At 41.9% G+C, this 25,650-nt stretch overlaps 1 protein-coding gene across 1 annotated transcript in view; it reads left to right on the top strand.

The window, feature by feature from the left end:
* Positions 1 to 25,650, top strand: part of LOC142815782 (long-chain-fatty-acid--CoA ligase 5-like) — a 64,535-nt gene that overhangs the window by 33,958 nt on the left and 4,927 nt on the right. The window contains exons 7-17 of the mRNA XM_075894153.1: positions 1,243 to 1,275; positions 2,612 to 2,663; positions 4,018 to 4,091; positions 6,175 to 6,249; positions 9,448 to 9,582; positions 12,683 to 12,765; positions 16,680 to 16,830; positions 19,609 to 19,681; positions 20,077 to 20,165; positions 21,140 to 21,256; positions 23,546 to 23,599. Of these exons, the coding sequence (XP_075750268.1) occupies positions 1,243 to 1,275; positions 2,612 to 2,663; positions 4,018 to 4,091; positions 6,175 to 6,249; positions 9,448 to 9,582; positions 12,683 to 12,765; positions 16,680 to 16,830; positions 19,609 to 19,681; positions 20,077 to 20,165; positions 21,140 to 21,256; positions 23,546 to 23,599 (936 nt within the window). The remainder of the gene's footprint in view (positions 1 to 1,242; positions 1,276 to 2,611; positions 2,664 to 4,017; positions 4,092 to 6,174; positions 6,250 to 9,447; positions 9,583 to 12,682; positions 12,766 to 16,679; positions 16,831 to 19,608; positions 19,682 to 20,076; positions 20,166 to 21,139; positions 21,257 to 23,545; positions 23,600 to 25,650) is intronic.

Here is a 25,650-nt window from a genome sequence, read left to right as displayed (position 1 = left end):
CTAGAAACTTTGAGGGCAATTTCCTTCGACAGAGGTTGAGAATTTTACAATATCGACAGGATGCACCATCACAGAAAAAGGCCCTCAAAGCGCTACTGCGGTTTTTTGGGATCGACCGGCCTTTTTGAACGGTAGTAGCCAGAATACCCTTCCTGTGTGCATATTTGTTTTCTCATAAGTGCACATTCATCTTTGTTGTTTTTTTCTTCTCTCTCTCTCTACGCTCTCTTTCTTGCCCCTATTTCCCCCTCCCCAGTGCTGGGTAGCAAACGGGATGCCAATATCTGGTTAACCTCCCGGCCTTCCTTTATCTCTCTCTCTCTCGCCAGTTCTTGTTGAACATCAGGAAAAGCTCCATGTTTCGGCCCCCGAAAACTTCTTCACTGGACTCCAGTTAAGAATGCACCGCTTGTCCACGCTAGGCTGTCGTCCCGTTGCACAGTTACCAATGGTTTCAGCAGCTAAGATAGCCTTCCTGCTAAAGACAGCCAACTACTGCCTTCGCAGAGCTGGCATAGTGTACAGTCACAGACGTAAAACCATGGTCGTTGTTACGTGCGTCAAGTGGTTGCAATGGCCACTCTTGCACGCCTGTAGGACTAACATCACTTAGAGTTACTGTATATGCTACCTTTAGCTACCTAAAGGTAGTATTTACAGTAAATCTAACGTCACTAACGCTACCTACCGCAGAAGCGTGCAGACACCTGATGATGATGATGATAGCACCACGTATTGCCAAAACTACGAATTCGGGCTGAAAAGTCTTGGGATCCACAAATAGTCCGGGGCAGAAATTTTAAATAAGAAAGTCTAGGAAAAAACCCTGGGCTATGCGTGGGTTTTTACAGCATTTTTGAACAGGCAGCTTGATATATCTGCAACTTATCACTTTTTTATTGTTTAATTATAAATTTTCTCAATTTCTAGTTTATTACTGCTTCTATTACAAACTGATAACATTCACCTTTTTGTTATATTGGGCAGTACCCCATTGGCATTAACCAGGATGGGCCAGTCAAGGCAGTGGAGGACCACATCATAAAATTCAGGAAATGCTGTTAATGTTTTACTGCAGCTTGTGCTGGCCTACGTTAAGTTACAAGTTTTTTAGAGGTGATGTTTATTGTCTGTCAAATGCTTTGATGTATGGTAATAATGTTGTGAGCACTAAATGATTTCCGTATATGTTATTGTTCCTCATTACATGCCTTACTTAAGATTGTTTCATTTTGCTTGCAGAAACTTGGTTCAAAATCTGTCCAGGATCCCATCGTAAGAATTTGTTCATGCATGTTTTGAGAACCTACATGACTGCATGCAAACCCTTTGTCTTTGAAAAAAGTATCTCCACTAAGCTGCTGATATTGAGGACCTTCAAGCATAAACTCTCACATTTAACAAGCATTAACTGCAACTGAACGTACAGAAGCAACTGTTTTTTTGTTGTGTTCTATGTTGACATGTTGTACCGAGCTGCGCTTTGAAAGCTCCTCTACTCGATTTTAAGTGACCCATGATTCTGCATTCAGGCCTAAATGCGGACTAGTTCTGCTAACTGGTTACCTTTATTTCCTGCATACACCTGCCACTTGTGTTTTGGACCATCACGGTCATTCAACAAAAACCACAGAACAAATGCATCTACCATGTGCTTGAAAGCTATTACTCTTATTCGAACTTCAATCTTCTACGTATTTCTTTATCTAGCCTATAATAAAGTTTCATTGAAAAATAAAAATCTTTCAAAACCTTGCACCTACAGACAAGAGCTGGCACTTACAGACAGCTAACGCGGCACTCTATAGATTTCAACAGCGAGTATTCTATATGGCTATGTCCCTGTTATTCCTAAATGTAGGACTAGTTAATGCTATGTTCATGGGAAGTTGGGGAGGATGGGGTGGATCACTTTTGGCAAGCACTCTCAAATCATGATTGGTAGATTGCCACTATCCCTCAAGAGGAAGGTATATAACAGCTGCATCTTGCTGGTACTTAGCTATGGAGCAAAAACATGGAGGCTTACAAAGAGGGTTCAGTGAGCAATGGAGAGGAAAATGATAGGCGTAACCTTAAGAGACAAGAAGAAAGCAGAGTGGGTCAGGGTACAAACTGGGGTTAAGGATATCATAGGTGAAATCAAGAAGAAGAAATAGACATGGGCACGCAGCACGTAGGCAGGATAACTGCTGGTCATTAAATGTCATTTGCCCAGAGAAGGCAAACGCATGAAGGGGGAGGCAAACAGAAAGTTAGATAGGCCAGTGAGATTAAAAAGTTCGCAGGTATAACGTGGCAATGGAAAGCACAAGACCAGGTTGATTGGCGGATCATGGGAGAGGCCCTTGCCCTGCGGTGGGCTTACTTAGGCTGATGATGATGAGTGTAATGCTACAGTTGCCATTGAAAATAAACCTGTCCGGGAAAAATCTGGCATAGGTTGCTAGTTCCTCACGGCTTCGCATGAGATCAGTTACCACAATGTATGGGATCTGCTTTTTTTTTTTAAGCATGGATGTAATTACATTTTCTTTTGACAGATATGTTTCAAATCTTTTCATATATCTCATTAGTATGTGCTATATCTCCATTTCTATTTTTCAACCAGCCACCAACAGAAGACATGCTTTATGGACTTCTCTATACAAGTGGAACAACAGGCAAGTGATTATGTTTAATAGATCTCTTCCACACTATAGTAGCTGGAATAGAAAAAGCATAGCTGGTCGTTGTTGTCCTGTTGTTTATTGGCGGACTATAATAGCGTAAAACGTTGACGTACCCTCACACTTGCAGTTGTGTAGGAAGTCACTGCGTTCTCAATTTTATACTTATTTGTAGTAGGGTTCGGAATTTAAGCTTTAACAGGGGGGTTGAAAAATGTGTGGCCCTTATTAAATGTTAACAACAAAAGGTCAGTAAAAGGAAATTTTCCTGAGCTGAGCTTAAGATCAATTGTCAGCCCTTAATCACATAAGCAGTGTCAACTTTCTTGTTATCAAAGGTGAACATTTGGCAGAAGTCTGCCTGGTTGGGATAGGAATGAGGCAATTGGAAAACTTCAACCAAATATTGTATTCAGGAACCCAATGTTTCGAAGCCAGACAGACTTCTTCCTCAGGGGTGAGAAAGCCAGAGTTGTGTGGTGCTTATATACGCTTGCTCGCCTTGCATGAGAGGTTCCCCGCGACCCGTCACAAACCCTGGCAGTAGAGGGAGGGCTATGTCTCAGTGGAGTGGTTGATGTTCCCTGCTGAATGTGCCAGGATTCGAGGAGGAGTCGCTGGCAGGTGTTCTTTTCTTTTTCCAGAATCACTGTGTCGTCCGGGTGGATGTGGGTGTCAAACCACTCGCAGAATGGACGCTTGCTATTACAAGATTCCTGCTGTTAAAGAAGGGCTTTTCAATTATGTGCGGACGCTTGAGTCCTCCAGTATTGCCGTGTCGTGTGACCTAGTTTCTCCCAACATTTCGAGAAGAGCTTAAAGAATATTGGACATTCGAACGCGCTCAACGGAACCGAAGACGATGCATTTTGGGAGGACGGTGACAGCAGTCACGATTATGATTCCCAATCGTACCTTTCGATAAATGACTCGACTAGGCAGCAAGTGACCAGATCTGACTGGTTAAAGTATGTGCTAATTCTGTAAAATAAACAAGCACACTTCGTTTGTGCACAAATTTATTATTATTTCTTTAAATGTATATACTGCGTGCATTAGGACTATTGCACATTATTTTGTATGCATTCGCGAAATCACCATGTAATTTGCGCATTCCGTTCTTGAAGCTCCAATGTCGCGAAAAAAAGTGTGCAAATTATGCGAGTGAATATGGTAGTGCTCATAGTGCTCCTGTAGAAATGCTGATCGAGAGAATAACAAATTTGCAAAAATTGAGTGTTGTATTGCTTTCACGTTATGGTTTTTTTTTTTTTCTGTTTCATAGAAAGCCTAGCTTGCTAAGCTTGCAGAGATTTGGAATTGTGTTTTAATTCTACGCCTTTTTCAGGAATGCCCAAGGGAGTGCCTGTCACACACAAGAGACTCGTGAAGACAGCCAATACCATCAACCATCTGGCAGGGGTAAGAGTCACACCATGGTGCCTTTATTTGTCAAAGATACAATTGCCTCAGTCTGGGCCAAAGGAAAGGCATATGTTTTTTTTTTTTTTTTTTTTGAGCAAACATGGGATGCAAATGGTTCAAAAAACATAGTGGCCCCAGTTCCACCTACCACAGTGCCTCTATTTATAAATAAGCAGCCACTCTGGGTTAAGTACTATGTGGCAACAGCACTTGTTGGTGGACACGGGTCTTAAAAAAATTTCTTCAATTGATAGATTTTGATAAAACTTGCCAAGTTTCATTATATCTGTGCAAATTTCAAATATGCAGTTCTTTTTGCAGTACATAATGCAGTTTCTAAAATATCAAACATTTCATGTGCTTCTTAAAAACACTCTCATCAAAACAGAGAGGGTTACAGAATAAATCGGCGTATCACAGTAATCTGGCATGAAAACTGTATGCAAAAAAAACAAAAATAGTTGTTTTGAACCCAGTTGATCAAAACTTGTGACATGTTTAACATTCACAAGGGAGTTGATATCCAGCTGGAATTTCAGCAGTAAATGTTCAACATGCCCTAACTTCTCTTCAATTGGGTCTAAAACATCAGTTTTCTTAGTTGTTTCTTCCGCATCTGCTGCAGCAACACCATCATAATCATCATCAGCCTGACTACATCCACTGCAGGACAAAGGCCTCTCCCATGTTCCGCCAGTTAACCCGGTCCTATGCTTGCTTTTATACCCGCAAATTTATACCCGCAAACTTCTTAATCTCATCTGCCCACCTAACCTTCTGTCTCCCCCTAACTGGCTTGCCTTCTCTGGGAATCCGGTTAGTTACCCTTAATGACCAGCAATTATCCTGTCTACGCGCTACATGCCCGGCCCATGTCCATTTTCTTTTCTTGGTTTCAACTATGATATTCTTAACCCTCCGTTTGTTCCCTAATCCACTCTACTCTCTTCTTGTCTCTTGAGGTTCCACATGCATACGTCAATTAACTGCAGCAACACAATGCCATATAATTTCATAAACGAACGAAGAGTTGAATGTTGCTTGCAGAGTCCATGCTTTCATTACCAGTGATGGAAGTGCTGCTCCGATTGTACCAAACTTCTCCAAAAGAGAAATGCTGCTCGATGTTGCTCCGAAGGGCAACATTTTTTTGTAACTGCCCCAAACCTGTTCCGAAATGGCAGTGGCGAAACTTAAAACACTGAAGTTAAACCATGTGAGCATGCAGCAAGCCTAAACAAAAACAAGCTGTATACTGTCATCTAGTATACAGCTTGTATAGTAGCTGGGTGTACTAGAATATTGACAATGCTACACATACTCACATTTTCTATATATATATGTCTATCCCGGCTGCGGCGGCTGCATTTCCGATGGAGGCGGAAATGTCGAGGCCCGTGTGCTCAGATTTGGGTGCACGTTAAAGAACCCCAGGTGGTCAAAATTTCCGGAGCCCTCCACTACGGCGTCTCTCATAATCATATGGTGGTTTTGGGACGTTAAACTACAAAAATAAAAAAAAATAAAAAAATAAATATATATATATATATGTCTGATATAGTTGTATATTTGTACCTTACAAGCAGACTATTTTGGTGAAATGTGTGTAAGACTTCTTAGTCGTATAGCTGCTGTTGTGAAAGCTTTGATATGTGACTGACTACATTTAGCACTTTCACCAGCTTTGACTTCGTTCAGGTTATTTTATTTTTGAAAATTTTATTGCGACTACTTTTGCAAAATATGAAAACCACACTTACTTAGTGTTCGAAAACTATCTATCTGCCTAATTATGAATATTGAAATTTGCAGTGATTATTGTATGTGCAGTATGTTTAATAATAATATACATAAAAGGCTTAAATGATGCTTTGAACTCAAGGTGTTGTTCGAAGTATTTTGCTCTGAAAACATCAATAGCTGCTCCAAGCTAGCATTTTTTCTGCTCCAAAAATAAAGGCTGCTTCAAAGAACCATTTTTCCTGCTCTAGGATCTGCTCCAAAAATCAAAATGTCGTATTATCACTGCAATAGGACAAAAGTACATGCTTCAACATATGCACTTTTCTCTCATTAACAGCCAATGAGGGCAGAGCCAGGGCATGTTTGTTTCTGCTATCTGCCAACAGGCCACATTTATGAACACATCTATGAGGTAAGTATAAAACACACTCTTGCGTGCTATCATTGAAGCAAAATTAAGAGTGGAACAGCACATCAATAAATGTACTAAACTTAATTCTGTTAACGAAGGCAGCGACAATCTCAACCTGAAATTTGATAAGCATTTTCAGTTAATGGCATGACAAGTCATTTTATTGTAAATAAGCTTACAATGGCTGTACAGGGGACTGTCATTAAATGAAATGTGAAAAAAACCAGGAGACTATGTTCTGCACAACGGAAGTTTTGTTAACCAAGAGGTGAACAGGGGTGCAGAGTGCAAGTCTGAAACCAATCATATCAAAGGAAGTTGTTTCATGTAAGCAGCAGTTACGTTTAAGAAGGCGCCGAGGGGGGGGGGGGGGGGGGCTCATTTTCTTGAAGGCAACAGACAGTTGCTCCGGCAGTTACACACTTAAGATGTTGGGGTCACTGTGAAGTGGTGACTTTGTGTGTGCTTGCTCTATCTCACTTTCTCTATCTTTGAATCTCCCCTGCCTCTTTCCCTTGGGTAGGATAGCATACCGGTCCTTCTAGATTCGTTAACATCCCTGCTTTTCTTTTCCCTCCTGTTTCTTCTTTCCGTCCTTTTGTTTTCTATGTTTTTCCTAGCATACTTGAAACCATCTCTAAGAAAATAAGAAGATGGCGGATAATTTATTGTGTCTTAAACCAAAGTTGGAAGTCAAAGCTTTGCATAGGGTGGTTCAACAATGTCCAAAGATTTCATACATTGCTCATGGAATACGTTGTGGTTTATACAGTAAAGAGGTTTGCACAAGGATGCGCATGCCCTCCCATAACATCAGGCTCCAAAGGGCCCTAATTATTACAATTAGCATGCTATGGCCTTGATCTTTAACATAAGGTCCAAAAAATGCGTTAAGGACTTCAATGGCTGCCTTGAAATTTGTACAGTGCTTACAGATTGAAAGGCAACATCGTTTCTTTTAGTATGAACATTGCTATGAACAGTTTCTCGCCAAAGCTACGTCATGTCGCTAGAAATTCGCCACCAAATGTAATGTAATCTTGGCCCTGGTGTAAGTTTTCAAGTGAAAACTACGCTGCTCTTACATGAACTGTAGGTGCTGGGAGCATAAGTATGTGCATTAATTAGCCCTAAATCTTTGTGTTTTAGTTCCTGAATACTCTGCTGGCCAGAACTTCATTAAAGTGACTGACAACCAATTATGCAACAAGTGTTTTGCTACAACAAAACTTTTACTTGTCATCAGTGTACCTATTTGTATTGTGGTAATGCAGAAAACACTTGTTCAACATTTTTTGTCAGTACCTTCAACCTACAGAAAGACTAGTCGCATGCTAGAAACAAGCTAGAAAGAGTGGTGATAAGATTGATATTTTTACATGCTGCCACTGGTACGCAGCCCTGCTTTGAAGAAAAGGGCATATTTGACACATATTTCTGCCAAACAATAATCGTTATCCGTCTTGCATGCTTAACTTTCACTATTGTTGCATGGCGGGGGGGGGAAAGATGAACAACAAAAGAGAAGGCAGGGAGGTTAACCAGGCACCTGCCCGGTTTACTACCCTATGCTGGGGAAATGGGAAGGGGGCATGAAGATGAGAGGGAGGGGAAAGAGAAGAGAGAGAGAGAAAAAAAAAGGATTGTCAGTCAATCGGCTGGCACGTATGCAGCGGTGGCACTACACAAAAGTTAAAGGCTGTCACATAGGCCTGTAGTCCTCAAAAAGCACAAGACAGCTTTGACTACATTTTGAGCCGACGAAAGGCGAGGACGGTGTTCCAGAAGCATCTGCATAGAGAGTGCAGAAGGCCCCAAATTCACCCTTTTTTTCTTGACTCAAGAGTGTAGAAAGTGCAGCCCTAGCTGTACACAGTTAATAGCTTATGAAGGCAATTTTCAATGCATTTCATATTTCCTGAAGGCTTCATTTATTAAGTTATACAATACTGGATAGTATAGTACATGCTTTGTTAGTTTTGGGTTTGACTGTTTTGGTCATTCACTAGTCAAAAGTCCAAGTTTAGCTAAGCACTTGTGTATAATCACGCAATGTGGGATGCTACAGTTTGCCACAGGTTTGCTGTTGCAGTTTTGTTGCGGCAAAAGTATCTTTTGCCGGCATTACATTTGGCTGCATAATGCACATAAAATAAAGTGAAAATGCTTCTTTATATTATATAAATGGTGTAATTTTAGGCAAGAATTTAACTGTGTACTAAATGAAGTTCGTACAGCAATCTTGGTATGTTATACTAATGCTTTTCCGCAAGCTTGTGCAGCATACCATTTTCTTGCAGCATATTTGGCTAATTTTATATCACAATAGATAATGTGCGAAAATCTCCAAGTCTTCTTTTTTGTTATGATTCCCCCCCCCCCCCCTCCTGAACAAGATATCCTTGTTCACAGACTGCTTTACTCACTTGTAGCGCTTTTGCTGCTTTCAGTTCCAATAAAAGTTCATCTCCTGAGCAACTTTTTTGAACGGGTTCCTCATTCACTAAGCGTAGTCTGGGCGACAGCAACGAGGCATGACAATCCCAGTTAATGTTTTTAAAGCATTCCTGGTGTTGCGTACTTTCACTGGAATTGGGAGCCGCAAAAGCACAAGCGACAAAAGAAATCTGTGAGCAGGAGTGCTCAATTTTTTTTTAAATCTTGCAGGAAAGCCGTTCTGCAGATTGCTGCAAATAATCCATTATTGCTCAAATTGAAACAGCAAGCGTGCTTGATTCTGTCAGTCCTGCTCGTACTGTTTCCATTTGCACTAACATCTAGAGACTCATTTTCAACGGTTACCAGTTCCATTACAATTCCAACCTTATATACATAGGTCGGAGAGAGTAAAAGCGTGGTCAGATAGTGATACACATGAGGCAACAGAGAAGGTAACTGTTGCGTTTTGGAGGTTTGCTGGGGCACTAGATGCCTTGGAGCCCGACACAAGAGATGCGGCCGCACTCGTCAGCGCGACAAAGCCAAGTCCTTTTTTCAGAGACCACCGTCCCAGTCCCCGGCACGGGCGGCGCCACCAGACAATTAAAAATAACACAGGTGGCACCACAACACCTCCTTCCTTCAAGAACTTGCTTACTTTACAAAGTTCAAGATATTAAATGCACATGGATAATAGATGTTGTGCATCATAGCCAGTTTAACTAATTTGACGATTCATTGCCTTTGTATGATTCCCAGGTGACTACGCTGATGCGTGGTGCAACCCTGGGCTTCTACCGAGGGAATGTGCAGCTTCTCTTGGATGATATGAAGGCACTGAAACCTTCCAACCTTCCCATGGTGCCTCGTCTTCTCAATCGCATCTATTACAAGGTACAGTGTGTGGCCCTGCAGTATCCAAACAGAAAGAAAAACTGTGATGAAATGTGAATGATTTCTGCTAGTTAATTTAAAGCAGCTAGCTGAACACTGATGTGAGTCCCAAATTTTGCTGACAAAAATTAGCCAGCAAAAAAGACTTCAATGTCAAATAACTGCAGACACTGTGACTGAGACTTACACGTGGCACAGGCTCCAAGAATGGCATCCGAGTATCAGAGATGTTGAAGTGCTGCTGGTGCTGTCTTCGAGGTATTTTGTTGAGCTAGAAAAATCCTGCTGTCAGTGGGAAATTTAGTCGCTAATGAAGAATTATGCGGGTCACGTGCATTGTCCGATTCTAGCATACTAACTTTTTGTGAATTTGTAGTGGCAATGCAACAGTGCCCTACCTCTGCTTTCATTGACAGCTCCATGAGGCTTACCACAGATGAGGCAAGACAGATCATAGTGAGAACTAGTGGCCAGGCTTGTGGATGCATGATCCTATGTGCTATGCCAAAAGTTTGCTTAGTGTACAAGCTTCTTTCTTTTCTTTCCGTTTGCTTGAAGCCTGCACAATTTACTGCTTTCCTCTCCACTTGTCTCTCTAAAGCTCTTGCCACATTTGGTGCACTCTGCATGACTGCTCAGTTTCCTCCTGCTTAAAAAGAATGAATACTAATAATAACGACAGTTATAGTAATTTTATTTCCATATTGTTCTACAAACAACACATTGTTTCTGAAAAGATGTGGTCTTTTTGTTGACTTTAACTTTACAAACTGTTAATATGGATGCCAAAGCATTTGAGTCAGTTTACTGCCACTTCTGCTGTCGTCCACAAACTTATCCTAAGATGGCCTTATGTCACGAACCCGTTTATGAGGGTGATTACTGGGTAAGTTCCAAGGGCTGACGTACCTGCCTCTTGAAATGCACCGTGAAAGCAGAAACAATTTAAGAGTGGGCCTTTTCTAGTGTACAAGCGAACGCCGGTGCTGTTCCAAAGTCAGAGCCAAGTGTTGTTAACATGATGTATTCTCAGTCAAAGTAGTATACAAAAATCTCCCATACATGCACGCTTGGCTCATTAACTCGCAGTACATCTAAAATGGATTTAACAGGAGTGGCAGATATCAATAATAAATTGCGCTCAAATACAGGCATTCAAGAATATGCAAGAACAAATTCTTTTCATATTCATTAGCTTGATGAGCCCTTCTATGTAGACCATAGCGCTGACCAAGCAGTTTCTCTTCAACATTCAGTGATCACGGCTTCTCTTTGCGACGCTCGGTTCAAAATCAATCACTGTTTGCATGGTGTCATCACTCAGCTTTTCTTACCAGACCAACTGATGGCACTGCATGATAACACAATTCATTCATGTGTGCACGTATTGGACTACTTAACATGTTCGCTGCAGCAAGCTTTCTTGAAGTCTCTTTTTACTTGTGGAATGACCCACCGGTGGGTCACCAATGGGTAATGGCATCCAACACCAGAAAAAATTCGTTCCGATTATTTATAATCCCTTGCAACAAGAATTTTACCTCTGGGTTCATGTGTGATGAAGTTATCACATGAGCACACGAATGCATGCTCGTAACATCGCAGCCGCGTGGGAGAAGCACAGGTCGTGACCCACTGGCGACCCACACTGTAGTGAACACCTTAAGCAATCTTGAACTGGTCCATATTAGATAGATGAATATTTGCTTTTGAATGTGGGCAACTGGTAACAGCTCCAGAAGGCTAATTTGCTACTCCAAAGTAGGGTTTTATTTGCTCCAGAAGCTGTACCAAAGCTGCTTCAATCAATCATATCACTGAGATAGTTGATATAGATTATTTACTAAATTAAAACGCGAGAGGTGACTGTTCAGTGCATCCAGGATGAAAGCAATACGAAACCTTGTTCATTCGAACTGATGACCTTGTCACAGACCAGCCCTGTGTATTTCTATGGGTAAAAACTCCCAATGATTCGAACACGTGGGAATAAACGATGGTTAATTTCAACTGGGAGAGCCTGGTTTTCATCTCTATTAGCAGAAGTAGACCTGCAGTGGTCCCAATGTGTTGAAAACTTAACAAAACTGTGTTGCAAAACAATGAAATAGGAGCATTTTTCAGATCACAATATGGATGCTGTGCAGGAACTTTTGCAGATGCTACGAATGATGTTCATGAAGTTGCGACACAAGAAATGCAAAGAAATGCAAATTGCTGCTTACATTTAATTTTTGTGTCATTAACTCTGCCATGCAAATAAATGTGTTTTGGAGCACAAATATAACATCATATATTTTGACATTGAGGCGCAATTCTCTCATGAATTCTTTTCGGTGGTTCTTTGTGGAATAATCACTGATGTATCAAGTAATTCTGTAAGCTGTGAGTGCTCTATGCATTCAATTTACAAAATCTGCCAGAAATGAGTACCGTAGTAGTGCCTAACTTGTGATAACAAGTCCAGGGGTGGCTTCTAAGGGTTCGGCTCACGCAGTGTGTCCTGATCTCTGTTCATGTATGCACCCGCTTCCTAATTCACGCTCTGCTTAATTCGAACCATTTTATTGTCCCATTTGAGTTTTAATCAACGAGCTTTTACTGTATTTCAATGTTAGATTGTAACGTGAAGGTCAGCTTTAGGTAGCGAAAAACGGGAGAGAAAAAAAATGTGTTGCATTTGAGTAAATACAGCCTCGTGTCCTTGCTTTGAAGTTCTATGAGGGTAAGATTACCTGTATGAAATGATCAATTTTTTGAAACAAGCACGCCCTTTCCAAACAAAATGCTACTTTCAACAAATAATTGTGTTGTAGTCTTCCAAAATAGCTCAATTTGGTATTCTTTTAAATGTTGTTTTTATATAAAGTATTCCCAAGCTGTTCTCTGGGGAACTGTCATAAAGGCTACTTCCACTAAAGGTTTTTTCAGCTCCACGGAAACACTTCTCTTAGGCCTCCATGTTCTTGGCTCATCTATAGTTGCCATTTTCATTTTAGTGGTGACATTGGTTCATAGCTCCAGTTCCACTTGTGTGTACTTGCTTTTCACAATAATAACCACCCTCCTGCTCCTCTCAAGCACTGTTCATTCTTTGCAGGTTCACTCTGAAATTCACAAGAGTGCTATCAAGACAGCAGTGTTCAACTATGCTGTAAACCGGAAACGCAAGCTGCTTGAGAAGTAATTGGTGCAAACATTTTTGCCATTTAATTGACACTATAATGCCACAAAGCTATACCATCTCAATGTCGTACAATGTTGCTATGTGCTGCTTACTGCATGCAATTACAGAATATTGTTGATAGCAAGGTTATACTGACTAGAAAAGTGAAGCTTTGTGTATGTACATTTAAAGGGACTACAAATCCACTTATCATGTCTTACACTCAAACCTCGATATAACAAACCTGGATATAACAACATATCAGCTATCATGAAGTAAATGAAAAATAGCTCTGTCATAGGTATAGTGCTATAGATATGTATTTATAATGACTTATTAGACATAACGAAGTGTTTTTAGGGCAGGTATGACTTTGTTGTAAAGAGGTCTGAGTGTTTTGAAAATTTTCTGTATACAACGGTGCTCAAACAAGAGGTCATGTTGAAGCAAGTATTTTGACAAGTGCACTTTAGCTGTAAACCCAGCATTATCTCTCAGGCATTCCTATTTAACATAGGAAATTCTGACTATTACAAAAAAAGAGGTGTTTGAGGGGCTTGGATTTTTTTTTTATTAAGCCATGGATTTAATGTACAGTCAGGTCAAGAAAAACATACTAGACATCATTTCTTGTCTATTATAAACTGTAATGTAGTAATAAGGACATTCATTGGAACTAATTTAGGTGGACGAAAAAGCACCCTTCCCATCAGTGGGATCCAAACTCAGAACCATGAATTATGTATTTGATGCTCTATCAATTGAGCTACGGCAGAGGGATCTCCTCCTCTGTAGGGTAGTTATGTGTATTAATCCTTGGATGTGTTAGCCAGCACTTAATTCGAAGCTTATCGGTTCGAAGGTCACCGACGAAAAAGGTGTTTCTTTATCCATTTTAATTACCGTACTTACTCGCATAATGAACGCACTTTTTTTCTCGAAACATCGGAGCAAAGTTGGGAGGTGCGTTTATCACATGGGGTAAATTTTATGAAAGATTTATCGGGAAGAGCAAGAAATGTGGTAATGCAAAAAAAAAAGTTAGGTCGTTAGCTTTTTGCAATCGACATACGCGTACACTGTTTGGAAACAGCTTTTTTGTTGCACTTTATTCATCTTCGGTGGTCGATGACTGTCACACACTTCGGGTGAGGCCCCGCCGATCTAACATCGACGTGCGGCAGACTCGCAGGCTTCCACTTTACGCTTTGGCCTGAGACGCCTGAAAGGCCTCGAAGTGGCACATCTCAAATTTATTTGCAGGTCAGTCGACCCGTGCTGGGTTGCACGTGTGGTGAGGTATGGGCCTGACCGACGCACTCGTAGAGCAGACACGGAGATTTCATACAAATCAAACAAGCATTTAATTAACACGAGGGCAAAAGCAGGAGTTGACAAAAATTAACTTAAGGGAAAGAGAACTGATACGCGATTGAAAAAAACAGCTACAAAACGAGAAATGCTTTAAAAAACACAACTGGCACAGACAAAACACTCGTGGAATGTTAGTAAAATAACAACACTATGAAACAACAGGAGATACCAATAAAATGTACAAAAAAATCTCAGGCTCGCGCTTTTGAATGTTTATGTGCGACGCAGTGCACACAACTACACTTAATTAAAGGCTGGTTATAATAAAATAAGTTTTAAAGAAGTCACAATAAAAAATTGCCCACAGCTTCCCTCGGGGGAACACTGAGGAGGATGCGGACCATATAATTGGTTAACGGGGTGTTAAAGTGCGACTTACTTGGGTCGATGGCTAAATTGGTTAACGTGGTTGTGAAATGGGGTGTTAAATTGCGACTTACTTGGGTCGATGGCTAAATTGGTTAACGTGGTTGTAGGAGGGTGTGTTAAATGAGTGAACACGTACACACGTATGCGAAAGGGCGGCGCTGGTCGAAGGGACGTCGATCATTGTGTTTGTGGATTCGTTGGAATTCATTTCACCGCGACCTTGGACGTCGACGCGCCGTACAAACCAACCGACGAGCGGCAACTGAGCGAGCGAGCGCCGACCTTGAGTATATATACAGCACGACGGCGCATGCACTGTCAGCTGTTGAATGTTCTCGAAGCGCGACGCCACATGCGCGTCCACTGGAGAATCAGGAGAATTGCAGATGTCGAACGCGGTGTGTAGAGGAGGAAGGGTGCACAGATGGTGGAGGAGTGAAGCGCGCGCGGTGTGTAGAGGAGGAAGGGATGCACAGATGGTGGAAGAGTGGGCGACGGCGCATGCGCGCGCGTCAGCTGTCGAATGTTCGAGAAGCGGTGCGGACGGCGCGGACGGCGCACTACAAGGCGCGAGTATAAGATGCTCCGCATCTAAAAGTTCCATACGGACCAGGCCAGCTCTTGGTACACGTAGGGGAGTTGACAGGGTGTCGCTGAAGATCTCGCCAGCTTAGTAGATGACAAGGGTGCCCGGTATTGCAGTCGTCTCGATACGTTGCGTGGTTCACTCCATGCTCGCCGCCTACGCGAGACTCGCAACACCCACGAGCGCACTTCTTGCCGGATGCACGTCAACTGCTCATTCCCATGCAGTCCAAACTCTTTCGGGACGTCCTGTCCCCTTTCGAGGTCATGTCTTTTTCCTCGACACATGTTTCTCCTTTCGGTACAGGTGGAGGGAAGACACGGCGGGGCCGCCACTGCATCGCCAGTCGGCCGATGTCATCTTCCCAACACAAAAGTGCCCAACACAAAAGCGCCCTTCCTTGGACGATGGGGCGTGCGAACGAAACGAAGATTGCGGACGTTTTTGACAATGACGTCATCTTCTGCAAGCTGTCCCCACGCCGCCCGCGCATGCCATAAAAGCGTTTTGCAGCTATCTTTTCTCGCAATCGTTTAGCCGCAACAGGGGTATCTGCTGTGATGACGAGGGGCATCCAAAAAGCGTGTGCAGCGAAGCACTTTGCCAACTTCGTGGCTACCTCGCATGTCGACCGTGACGACGCTGTTAACATTGTATCAAGTAACCAACATTGCAGCAAGCTACCCCCGAAGCATCAAAACAAACCGCCGACAACAAGATTAACGACAAAATAAGGTCGTCACCTCGCTTCTACATGAGAAGTTCCTCTATGCGCGGATAACAAGCGAAGCGAAAATCAAGGGTGCTACCATGTTGCAGAAATCGTCGCAATATTTTTTAGACAAGCGATTTTTCTGGTTTTCAAAAACCTACAGCGCGATAGCGACGAATGACCCCTTGCCACAGCAAACTCTGTCGTCGTCGCTCAATGATCGGGCGCACATGGTTGTGCTTTTTTGTATTCACAGGAAGCAACCGCCGAATGGCGTGGGCAGTTTCGTGACCTTCGCTCGCTTTGTGCTTATCAGCTGCATCTCTACACTCGCACTGTTCGTGAACCCACTGTGGTGCACAGATAAGATGGGGGACGTGCCACGCATTCATAGAAAGAAAAACAATACGGCACACGGCAATGGGCAGGGGGGAGTGGGGAGAGTTAGCAGAGGTGACCGAAGTACGTGTCGGCAAAGTAATAAACGGAAGAGATCTAACAGGTGAAAAGGCGCCAGGTGTCAGTTCGCAAGACGGCAGCAGATTAATGTAGGGTTGCATTTATTATGCGAGTGTGTTCATTGTGCAAGTAAATATGGTACTCTTAATTTAGGTTTTGATAATTACATTATGTTTTTAAACAATATATAGTCTCTGCTATGCTCCATTTGTCCTAAGTGCTTGTTTGTTTCACTGGTAATCTTGACTAAGCACTTTATGTACTGCTTTTTCACTCGTACCCAAATCACTCTGAAATTCAGAACACCACGACTATAACTAATAGTTAAAACTGAATTTTTTCTATCCATCATGCTGGCTGTTATGTCTGTGCACAGAGGCCCTTTGCTGTTTGAGCATGTTCAATGCATGCTTCATGTTCAATTTATCCAGGGGCATTGTGACAACTGACACAGTCTGGGACAAGTATATTTTCAAGAAGATACGTGAGGAGCTCGGCGGCAGCTTTCAGTATGGCTTGACGACCTCTGCACCAGCCAGGGCAGAAGTTCTCGAGTTCTTCAGATGTGTTTTTGGTTGCCATGTAAGCGTATTTGCTGAATATATAGCCTTAACATAACATATATTTCGTGCGTTGTATCTATTTTCATAGAGACCACTTTCTATGTATATTAATGGAAGCCAACTGATAACAAAGCCAATGAAGTTGGAGGGCAGGGGTCTTAAACACGAAGAGTGCGAGCCTCTCGCGTGCAGCCCATGGCCCGCATATGGCTATGTTCGTTAATTTTTTTTTCATAATAAGTTCGTTTATAAACTACGCAGGCATGACTGGTGTAGAGCATTGCTTTTGTGAGGCACCTCACGTGGTTTCGTCTTGAAGCGTAACCGTAAAACAAAACAGTATTCCAGAATTGGTATCCAGATTTTGCTAATTTTTGAGATCGGTATTGAGCAGGCTTGTGCAAATATTCGAACGAATATTACAGCATTCGAATTCGCTCCGATTCAAATTTAAATTATCAAAAATTTCGAAGTATTCGAGATGAACGAATAGACGTATATCAGCCCGCATATAGCCCCTGTAAAGGTCGTTTCATTGCAGTTGCAGTAGAAGAAATCCAGAAGAAATTCAACTGCCGCGAAGCTTTCCTTTATATTTAAATTAACATACTACCCTCGCATCAATTCATCATATCTTATATGCTTTGAAATATAGTGCATTTTGAAATGTAACATATTTCACAGGTCATCACTTGCATTCTTCTGAAAGTCAAATACTGCTATTATTCAAAATTGTTGCCACTCTCCTTGAAATATGAAAGACATTTACACAGGCCTTGTTTGAAGTTTTAAAAAAATGTTATGCAGATTAGTTAGGTCATGACAAATATGCCCATTTTTCTTTATAATATATGATATAGTATTCGAATTCCATTCCAAATTGTTCGAACAAAATTGTGTTTGCTTCGAACCTACAGTTCACTATTCGCACAAGACTAGTATTGAAATGTCATTGGATAGAATCCTGGCCACAAATTTCCTTGAGAAGTGACCCTTGCATGAGATACTGAAAGTTTTTTTTTTTTTCCTAGAGGTAGTGTCTGCTGATAATGTGTACAAACTGACACCCTGCACCCCCTCCCCCCACCTTTGCTCTGACATTCTTTCTGGACCTTGCGGGACTAAATTTTGCGGCTAGCTGCCCGAGATGAGTTTGGGAGCCCTGGTATGGGGAATTCTAATTGTACTGTTTTATGTGATTCTGGTTATTGGGATATACACTAGAAGAAAACAAAGAGGATGAACAGACAGCTTGCCGACAGCAGGGGCTGAAGCTGCAACCTTCAGATAACGCTACGGTACCAGTCATTTCCTCATCCACTTTTCAGGTATTTATGTGCATGCAAGCCTGGAAGCGCTAGTCAATGCTGCTCGTAGCCATGACGGAGAGTGTGAAACAGTTTTCTTTTTCTCATGACATCACGTAGCGTGGGATATTTTTAACGAGCGGACAGCTGACTAATAAGCCCCGGCATCATACTTAAAGTCATCAAGTCTGCCAGAATGAGACCCACCCTATGAATGAATGAAAGAAAAGAATTTCAATGCCTTGGTTTGTTTGTTCGTTTTACACAACCTTAGAGTACCAGTCAGCAGGCTCTGACTTCTTTCTTTACACCTCTGAAAGAAGTGTGGCAGCTTGGGCTAGTTGGTATGGCATGACGATAGTTATAGCGCGAGAACAAAACGACGACTTTCGTGTCCTTCTTGTCTCTGTGTCGTCGTTTTGTTCTCGCGCTATAACTATCGTCTGAAAGAAGCTCGGAAATTCGTAGAGTAGACTGCCGCAGCCGTGTTTTCCCAATATTACAGTGCTGCGCGCCGCGCAGAGCCTCCATTTCAAAAAACCATTTCTGTGCACCTTTCGCACACCTGATCAATACTCCTTTCATGCGCATTGACACAGTGTCCGATTGGTATAAACCAGTCACGACGACGGGCTATGCCATCCCCTCCCTGCGAGAGAAGGGTGGCGTCGTCGCACAAAAATTTGAAACTAGTGGAAACGGACATTCTAACCCCTGTAACTTCCTTAATATAGCACGTGTCGCAAAATTCTTGCGGCAGCGTGTTCACTCAGCAAAAGTGCACGTATTTCTCCGTATGAAATTTTTGGACCTTGGAGTTCTTTACTGGCCCTTAATGAAAGCCAACAGATAGTGAAGGCAAAGAATTTAATTGTACTGTTATAGCAGTATTGTAGGAATCTTATATGAATGTGAAGAAAGGAAAAGTGGACAGAAAGGCCACTTGGCACCGGCACAGGCCGGACCTGCAGCCTTCTGGTTGCATGCTCAACGCTCTACCATGTTGTCTTTCCATCCATTTCACTTTGTTCACATTGATATCATGATTACTGTAATACAATTAAAACAGCACAATTAACTTCTCCTAGACCATCCCTGGCTTTATTATCTCTGGGTTTTCGTTAAGAATTTTTCCTTGCAGTAGCTTAAAAATGAGTGTCAACTTTTTTTTTTTTTTAATGAGCTGCTGCAAGAGAACCTAACTTCATTTTTGTTCCCTAGCATCTTTATTTTGCTAAAGAAGCTTCATAGAAGTGTTCTTATTCCAAGATGTCTAGATCTTTGGCTGCATCTTAAGCTCTCACAGCCACCTATAGATGAATCGTGAAACATTTTAAAAGAAATTAAAATGCATATCTTTTACAATATGATGTCTACTGTCAACATTGTCGCAAAACAGTGTTCGTACTCTCTAGGCCCAAAGATTGTCTTTCTGCTCCATATGCCCTATAATAAAAGTATCTCTGCTTTTTGTCTTTTGCCATTCCTAGCTTGTTGAAGTTTATGGCAGCACTGAAGCCAGTGTGATTTCAAGCACCTTGCCATATGACTTCGTAGGAGGAGGTGAGCGACTATGGTTATTTTTCATTATGTGATTGATGTCTAGTAAAACAGTAACATATCCATCCATGTGATCTTTGTTCACTTCATTGTTTCTCGATCATAATTTTTCTGTTGCATATTTATGAAATTTCTTAGCAGTACATTTCATAACATGGTAAACCTATTTTGCACACTTAAACTAGTCATTGCCAGTGATGAAATATGTGCACCAGGGTTTAAGCAAGGGCCAAATCAGATTTACTTTTAAAAGCCATGTGGCTGCAGTGTGGCTGCATTGTTATATTTTTTTAATCTGTTTTCTCTCCATTTGCAATGCCTTATTAGTGAGATGAGTGCATGACTGCGGGGCTTGCCCAATATAACCACAATCACTTTCTTTCCCCCCCCCCCCCCAGACAATGTTGGCTGCCTTTTCCCCGAAGTTGAAATGAAGCTGGTTGACGTTCCAGAGATGAACTATTTTGCAAAAGACGACAAGGGAGAGGTTAGAGGCTTTGTTTTTTACTCACTTATTTTCATTTGCACTCTTACAAAAAGATGTGTAGATGATGGTGTGGTTGCAGAGCATGCCTGCTGTGCTGTGACAGCTTCATCAGTGGGCAATTTACAAATGTGACACTGCATGCGCACAAACGATCCAATTGATCAATTTTCCAAAAATATAAACTCTGCTTCATACTAGCAGAACAAAGTTTTTTTTGTTTCTTTTTTTTCTATACACGACTCGTTCCTGCCTTTTTTTTCTTGCTCTCTCTTTCCCCATCGCAGAGTGTACTAAGTCAATAATTCTCTGGTAATCACATTTAGGCTAGGGGTAAGCAGTAAGGCATGAAATTCTCGTTATAGTTTATTTAAAAGCTTACATGGTGATTATGCATCCTTGCTGGAATGTGGAGTGACGAGCTCACTCAAAGCAAGAAAATTATTCTGTTAATGAGATTTTTATTCATAAATATTCAGGAATGCCTGCTTACAGATGTTTAACAAATTGTGTGTTATGTAACTACTGCTTATATGCCAAGAAAGCTTACACAGCATCGGCTACACGCCCCGCCGCGGTGGTCTAGTGGCTAAGGTACTCGGCTGCTGACCCGCAGGTCGCGGGTTCAAATCCCGGCTGCATTTCCGATGGAGGTGGAAATGTCGTAGGCCCGTGTACTCAGATTTGGGTGCACGTTAAAAAACCCCAGGTGGTCAAAATTTCCGGAGCCCTCCACTACGGCGTCTCTCATAATCATATGGTGGTTTTGGGACGTTAAAACCCCACAAATCAATCAAGCATCAGCTATATAGCATCACCACCATCAAGTTTGTGCTGATACTTTTGTGCATTCATTACTGATAGCAGCCTTTTCATAAACGTTATTCTTTTTTTCTTAGTCTTTCAAAATGTGTACCCACAGGCTATACAAAAAGAAAATATGGTATTCTCTTTTATTCCTTCCCTGTTGTTTTCAGATCTGTGTTCGCAGCCCTTTGACCTTCCAAGGTTACTACAAAAATCCCAAAGAGACTGCAAATACGGTGCTCGAAGGTGGCTGGGTGCTCACAGGAGACATTGGAATGTGGACATCGGTAAACCCCTCTCCACTCATGTGATTCAATGAAAGTGGCCACCATTTAAAAGGCCTTTTTGTTGATGTTACTGCTGCTCTTCTTCCTCTTCAAATGTTAAGGGGCAAGTCAAAATAGAAATATTTGTTATAGGGAGAAAAAAAAAAACGCTACAGCCACTTGAGCTTACTAGAACTGTGTGCCTACGAGGATGTAACCAGAGCTTTAGTAGATTACTAGAGCTGTGGGAATAGCAAAATTTTGGGTGCGAATCGAACCTAATATTTTTTTCATTGTTGTCAATTTTTTTTAATATTTTTTGAATATATTGAAGTAATGTTACAGAAAAAAGTTATGCGGGATACCTAAGCACATTCCTATGAAATAGGAACATCGAAGCGTTTCTTTTGGCTAGGTTGATTAACTGCTACAAAGAAGGTGTTAGCTAGTTGTTTTATCAAGGATGAGGCAATGCAGAGACCAAATTTTATTTATTTACATGATTAGGTGAAACCAACACGGTGTTGACAGTGCTTTACATGTGAAAGGAAACAACTATTTCCTCCACCTTTTCAACTTGTGTGAAAGCCTAACTGATATGGTGGAAAAAGGCGTGCTCCCTTCAGATTCGAAGTTTGCTTTTCAGCCTTCCCTGTGTACAAAAACGTCTGAAATTTCGGATGCTCAAAATTTTGGTCTCATTTTTTCTGACTTCGGTCTGAAATGACATTTTCTGCTGCATAAGTTCGAACCAGAGCTTTTGAGTCAATCCGTTTTAGATCGTAGCTCAACATTAAAAGCAGCTTTGCCGTAGTACGAGAATATAGTGCGCTGAAGCATATAAAAAAAAATTGGCCCTGTATCTGCATGTTTCAGTGCAATTGTCGTCGAAAGACGATAGTCTTGGGTGTAAAGAGAGTGAACAAAATGTTTATTTAATGTTCTGTGCGAGAAAATCGGTGAATTGTAGTCTGGAAGCACTGCATTAGAGAGTCTCGATCCGTGCAGCGAAGGCGTACGAGCGCATTGAGTTGCGTTAGACACGAGCGCCATCTGGCAGTAATCTTCAAAAACAAAAAAAAAGGCGTGCGCGCCTGTGGAGAAAGATGCGCACCTGTCTCGGAAGCGATAGAATGTAGAATTCAAAGCGACGAGCAGGTGCCACCACCGTGTCGTCTTAGCAAAGCATTGGAAACACTTGCCTTTTTGAGCATCGCGTTGCACTGTCAGCGCAGCGTGATTAACGCTACGGTCCTTGAAATTACTTGTGTGTGCCTTCTCTAGTAAAAAGGCACACATACAAAACATCAAGGTGTTGATGTGGTGCCTCAGATATATGCAATCATTGTTTTTAATTGACAATCACACAAGTATTAACGCTGAGACATGAGAAATATTGGTGGGCGCTGCGGATGGGTTTGACCGTTTGAGGTATTATTTGATGCCATTAGGGGGATCGTAACTGCGGACAAACAGACAAATGTACAGACAGACAAAAAAGAAAGATGGACAGACCAAAGTTTTGGCACCGAAGGTTCAAAAAAAAAAAAGTTATCGTCTTTAAAAAATTAAAGGGTCACTGTAACGGCGCAGTTCATTTTCGTGTAGGAGCCAGCGTTTAGTCTAGAGTCGATACATTTGCTACCATATTAGTGTGAAAAGAAGCTTTGCTGCAATGCGAGAGTGTGCTGGGGTTAAGCATTTAAAAAAAAAATTTTAAGGGGGCCACAGGTAATTGGATGTTGACTGTGTTTGTCTTCGGGAAGTTTGAACACACTGAATCGTCAAAAGTCAAGTGTGAAACGAATGAAGCAGCACCCTTTTCGAAAATTATATGAAAGTTCGAATATTCGCACACCCATAAAGATTACAGAAAGTTTGTAAAGTGAGACTACGTACATATTTGCATATTTGAGTGAATACAGTACAGAGTGGGAATTATGGGAATGTACCAGACAGCATCAGCACATTTGAACAAGCTTTTTTATGAAAACATACTTACATTTTTTTACCATCTACTAATCGGCATCTACTGGAATGAACAGTTCTGCCCCTGTGTAAAAGTTTAAAATTCAATTACAAGCTAGGACCTCTAGTAACAAGGGTTATGAGGAGAATAAAGTTTGCTGTGCTTCATGTGGTCAATGTCTGGTAAAATTGCTTCAGAACCTGCATGTCTAGACCGTGCAGGATATGCAAAGAGAAAGTTTCCCAGTTGATGTCTACTATTCTGGAATATTGTCTTTATGCACTGCATGTTAGCTCAGTACTTCTTCTTAATCATATTTTTTCCGTTTATTTGCCTGTTAGACTGGGGCACTGAAGGTTATCGACCGAAAAAAGGACTTCTTCAAGCTCTCTCAGGTTAGTAAACTATCAGTCCACATTACCACAAACAGCAAAAACAAAATTTATTTATAGTGAAACATTGTACCTGATCTATTCAGAAAATGCAAAGAAAGTGCAAATGGAGAACTGCAGTCCTTCGGTGTGTTCATTTATACTGTCGGCAAAATGAATTTTTTTTTTTTGTTCTTTCAGCACACATTTAGCTAAGCATCATGTTACAGTAAAGCCATGCACATCATTGTGGTTTAACAGTATCAAGAGCAGAGCTGTACAGCAGAAGCCAAACTAGTGGTCAGAATAGTGATGCCACATGTTTTAAGCTGGTTAAATTTCACAATTTTTTTTGTTAGAGGTGTCATTTTTTATATTTTCATTTTTAGTCATGCAATATAAAGTAGTCTTGGCCATGCTGTATATTTTTTCCCACATTTTGATAGGGCTAAGAACTTCGAATACCATTTTAAATTAAAGGGGCCCCGCAACACTTCAGCATGGCCACAAGGCCCCGCTAATCAGTAGCCGGGGCTCCTGAGAAAATGTGAGCCAAAACATCATAGCGCAGCACGCAGTCTGGAATTCACAATTAATTATCAGTCAGCTAGGAATCATTCTCTCTTCTCTAGACTAATGATTCCATATACCCGAATTAGTATGCCATATGCCCAAAGTACATGACCACTGGCTGATTTAAGCACCTTGAGCCGTATAATTATCTTGGCCACCGCAGGATGCGGCCGCGTGCCCGCACACACGTTCGCGATCTCATTGATAATTAGCCGTGTGTTTTAAAAATAGAAAATGGGCTCAAGTTCATGATGCGTGCTGACAAAAGGACTTGTCTCCTTGCCCCCTTTTCATTGCCCTCCCTACATAACTTTCGACGCACGCACTGCTACAAAGAAAGAGCACTTGAAACGTGCACAAATTAACATAACTCTGCTCAACCTGACGAATTCTGAAAATTTTTACTGCATACGATTCGCGACGCAATAAGCTCTTATAATGAAGCCATTAGACGATTAGTTAGGAAAGTGTTGCAGGGCCCCTTCAAGAAGGGTTGCGGTCGTTCAGTCGTCACGGTGCTTGGCTGCAGACCCAGAAATGCTTTTTCAATCCTGGGCAAGGCTGTCGCAGTTTGGAGGCGAAACACTAGAGGCCTGCGTACTGCGCAACATTAGTGCACGTTAAAAAACTCCAGTCGGTTGAAATTACTCAGGGCTCTCCCCTTTGCCGTGTCTCGTAGCCTGAGACTAATTGGAACATTACACCCAACAATCCTATTTTAAATTAACGTTAACGTCAGTGATAGTTTATAGGGGCGAAGCTTCTTAAAGCGGCACCCGTTCGTCCCTCGTAGTAGTACGTAACATGTCTTACGTTTTGACCTGCAAGGTGGTGCCGGTGGGAGATTTCTCCTGTGCGTTGTTGAACAATAAAAAATTCACAGCTTGCGCGTTAACTGAAAGCCGAATTCTCCTGTCTCTCATTCCCCATTAGCAGCCATTGGCATGTACATTGAGCTCTATCTGACAAGGAAGGGTTGCTACGTTATACTCGCTGGGCGCAACCTCCTTGGTTTTAGAAAGGTTTAGCGAGCGTTAGGCCGCAGTGCCATGAATACAGTGAACTAGTATATACCATGAACTCGAGGTGGTTAAAGGTGTGAAGTCGGCATGAAGCGCAAGCCATAAGAAAGTGTGCGTGTGCCACCTTTCGTTTAGTCCTTCGAATGTCCGCTGGTTGGCAGTGCTTCCATATGCGGAATATATGATGAAAAGATGCGAGATGGTGGTATTTGGAGTGTTGACTAGATGGACGAATGAACACACAGACAGACGCACGGATAGCTGCACAGAGGGACGGACGCAGGGACGGATGCACGGATGGGCGTGCGGACATACGCACACACGGACGGGCGGATGGATGCACGGACAGACGCATGGATGGACGGATGCTTCGCCCCACTCTCCATCATTCACCCCGTGGATATGCTGCCATTTTTATTATTAGCCACTGTTGGGCTCTCTAAAGCAAGATTGGATCGTCGTGGTGTCACTTGTTGTGGC

The sequence above is a fragment of the Rhipicephalus microplus genome, chromosome 1, assembly GCF_043290135.1.
Source record: "Rhipicephalus microplus isolate Deutch F79 chromosome 1, USDA_Rmic, whole genome shotgun sequence".
NCBI lineage: Eukaryota > Metazoa > Arthropoda > Arachnida > Ixodida > Ixodidae > Rhipicephalus > Rhipicephalus microplus.
This window is presented reverse-complemented; position numbering and strand designations above follow the sequence as displayed.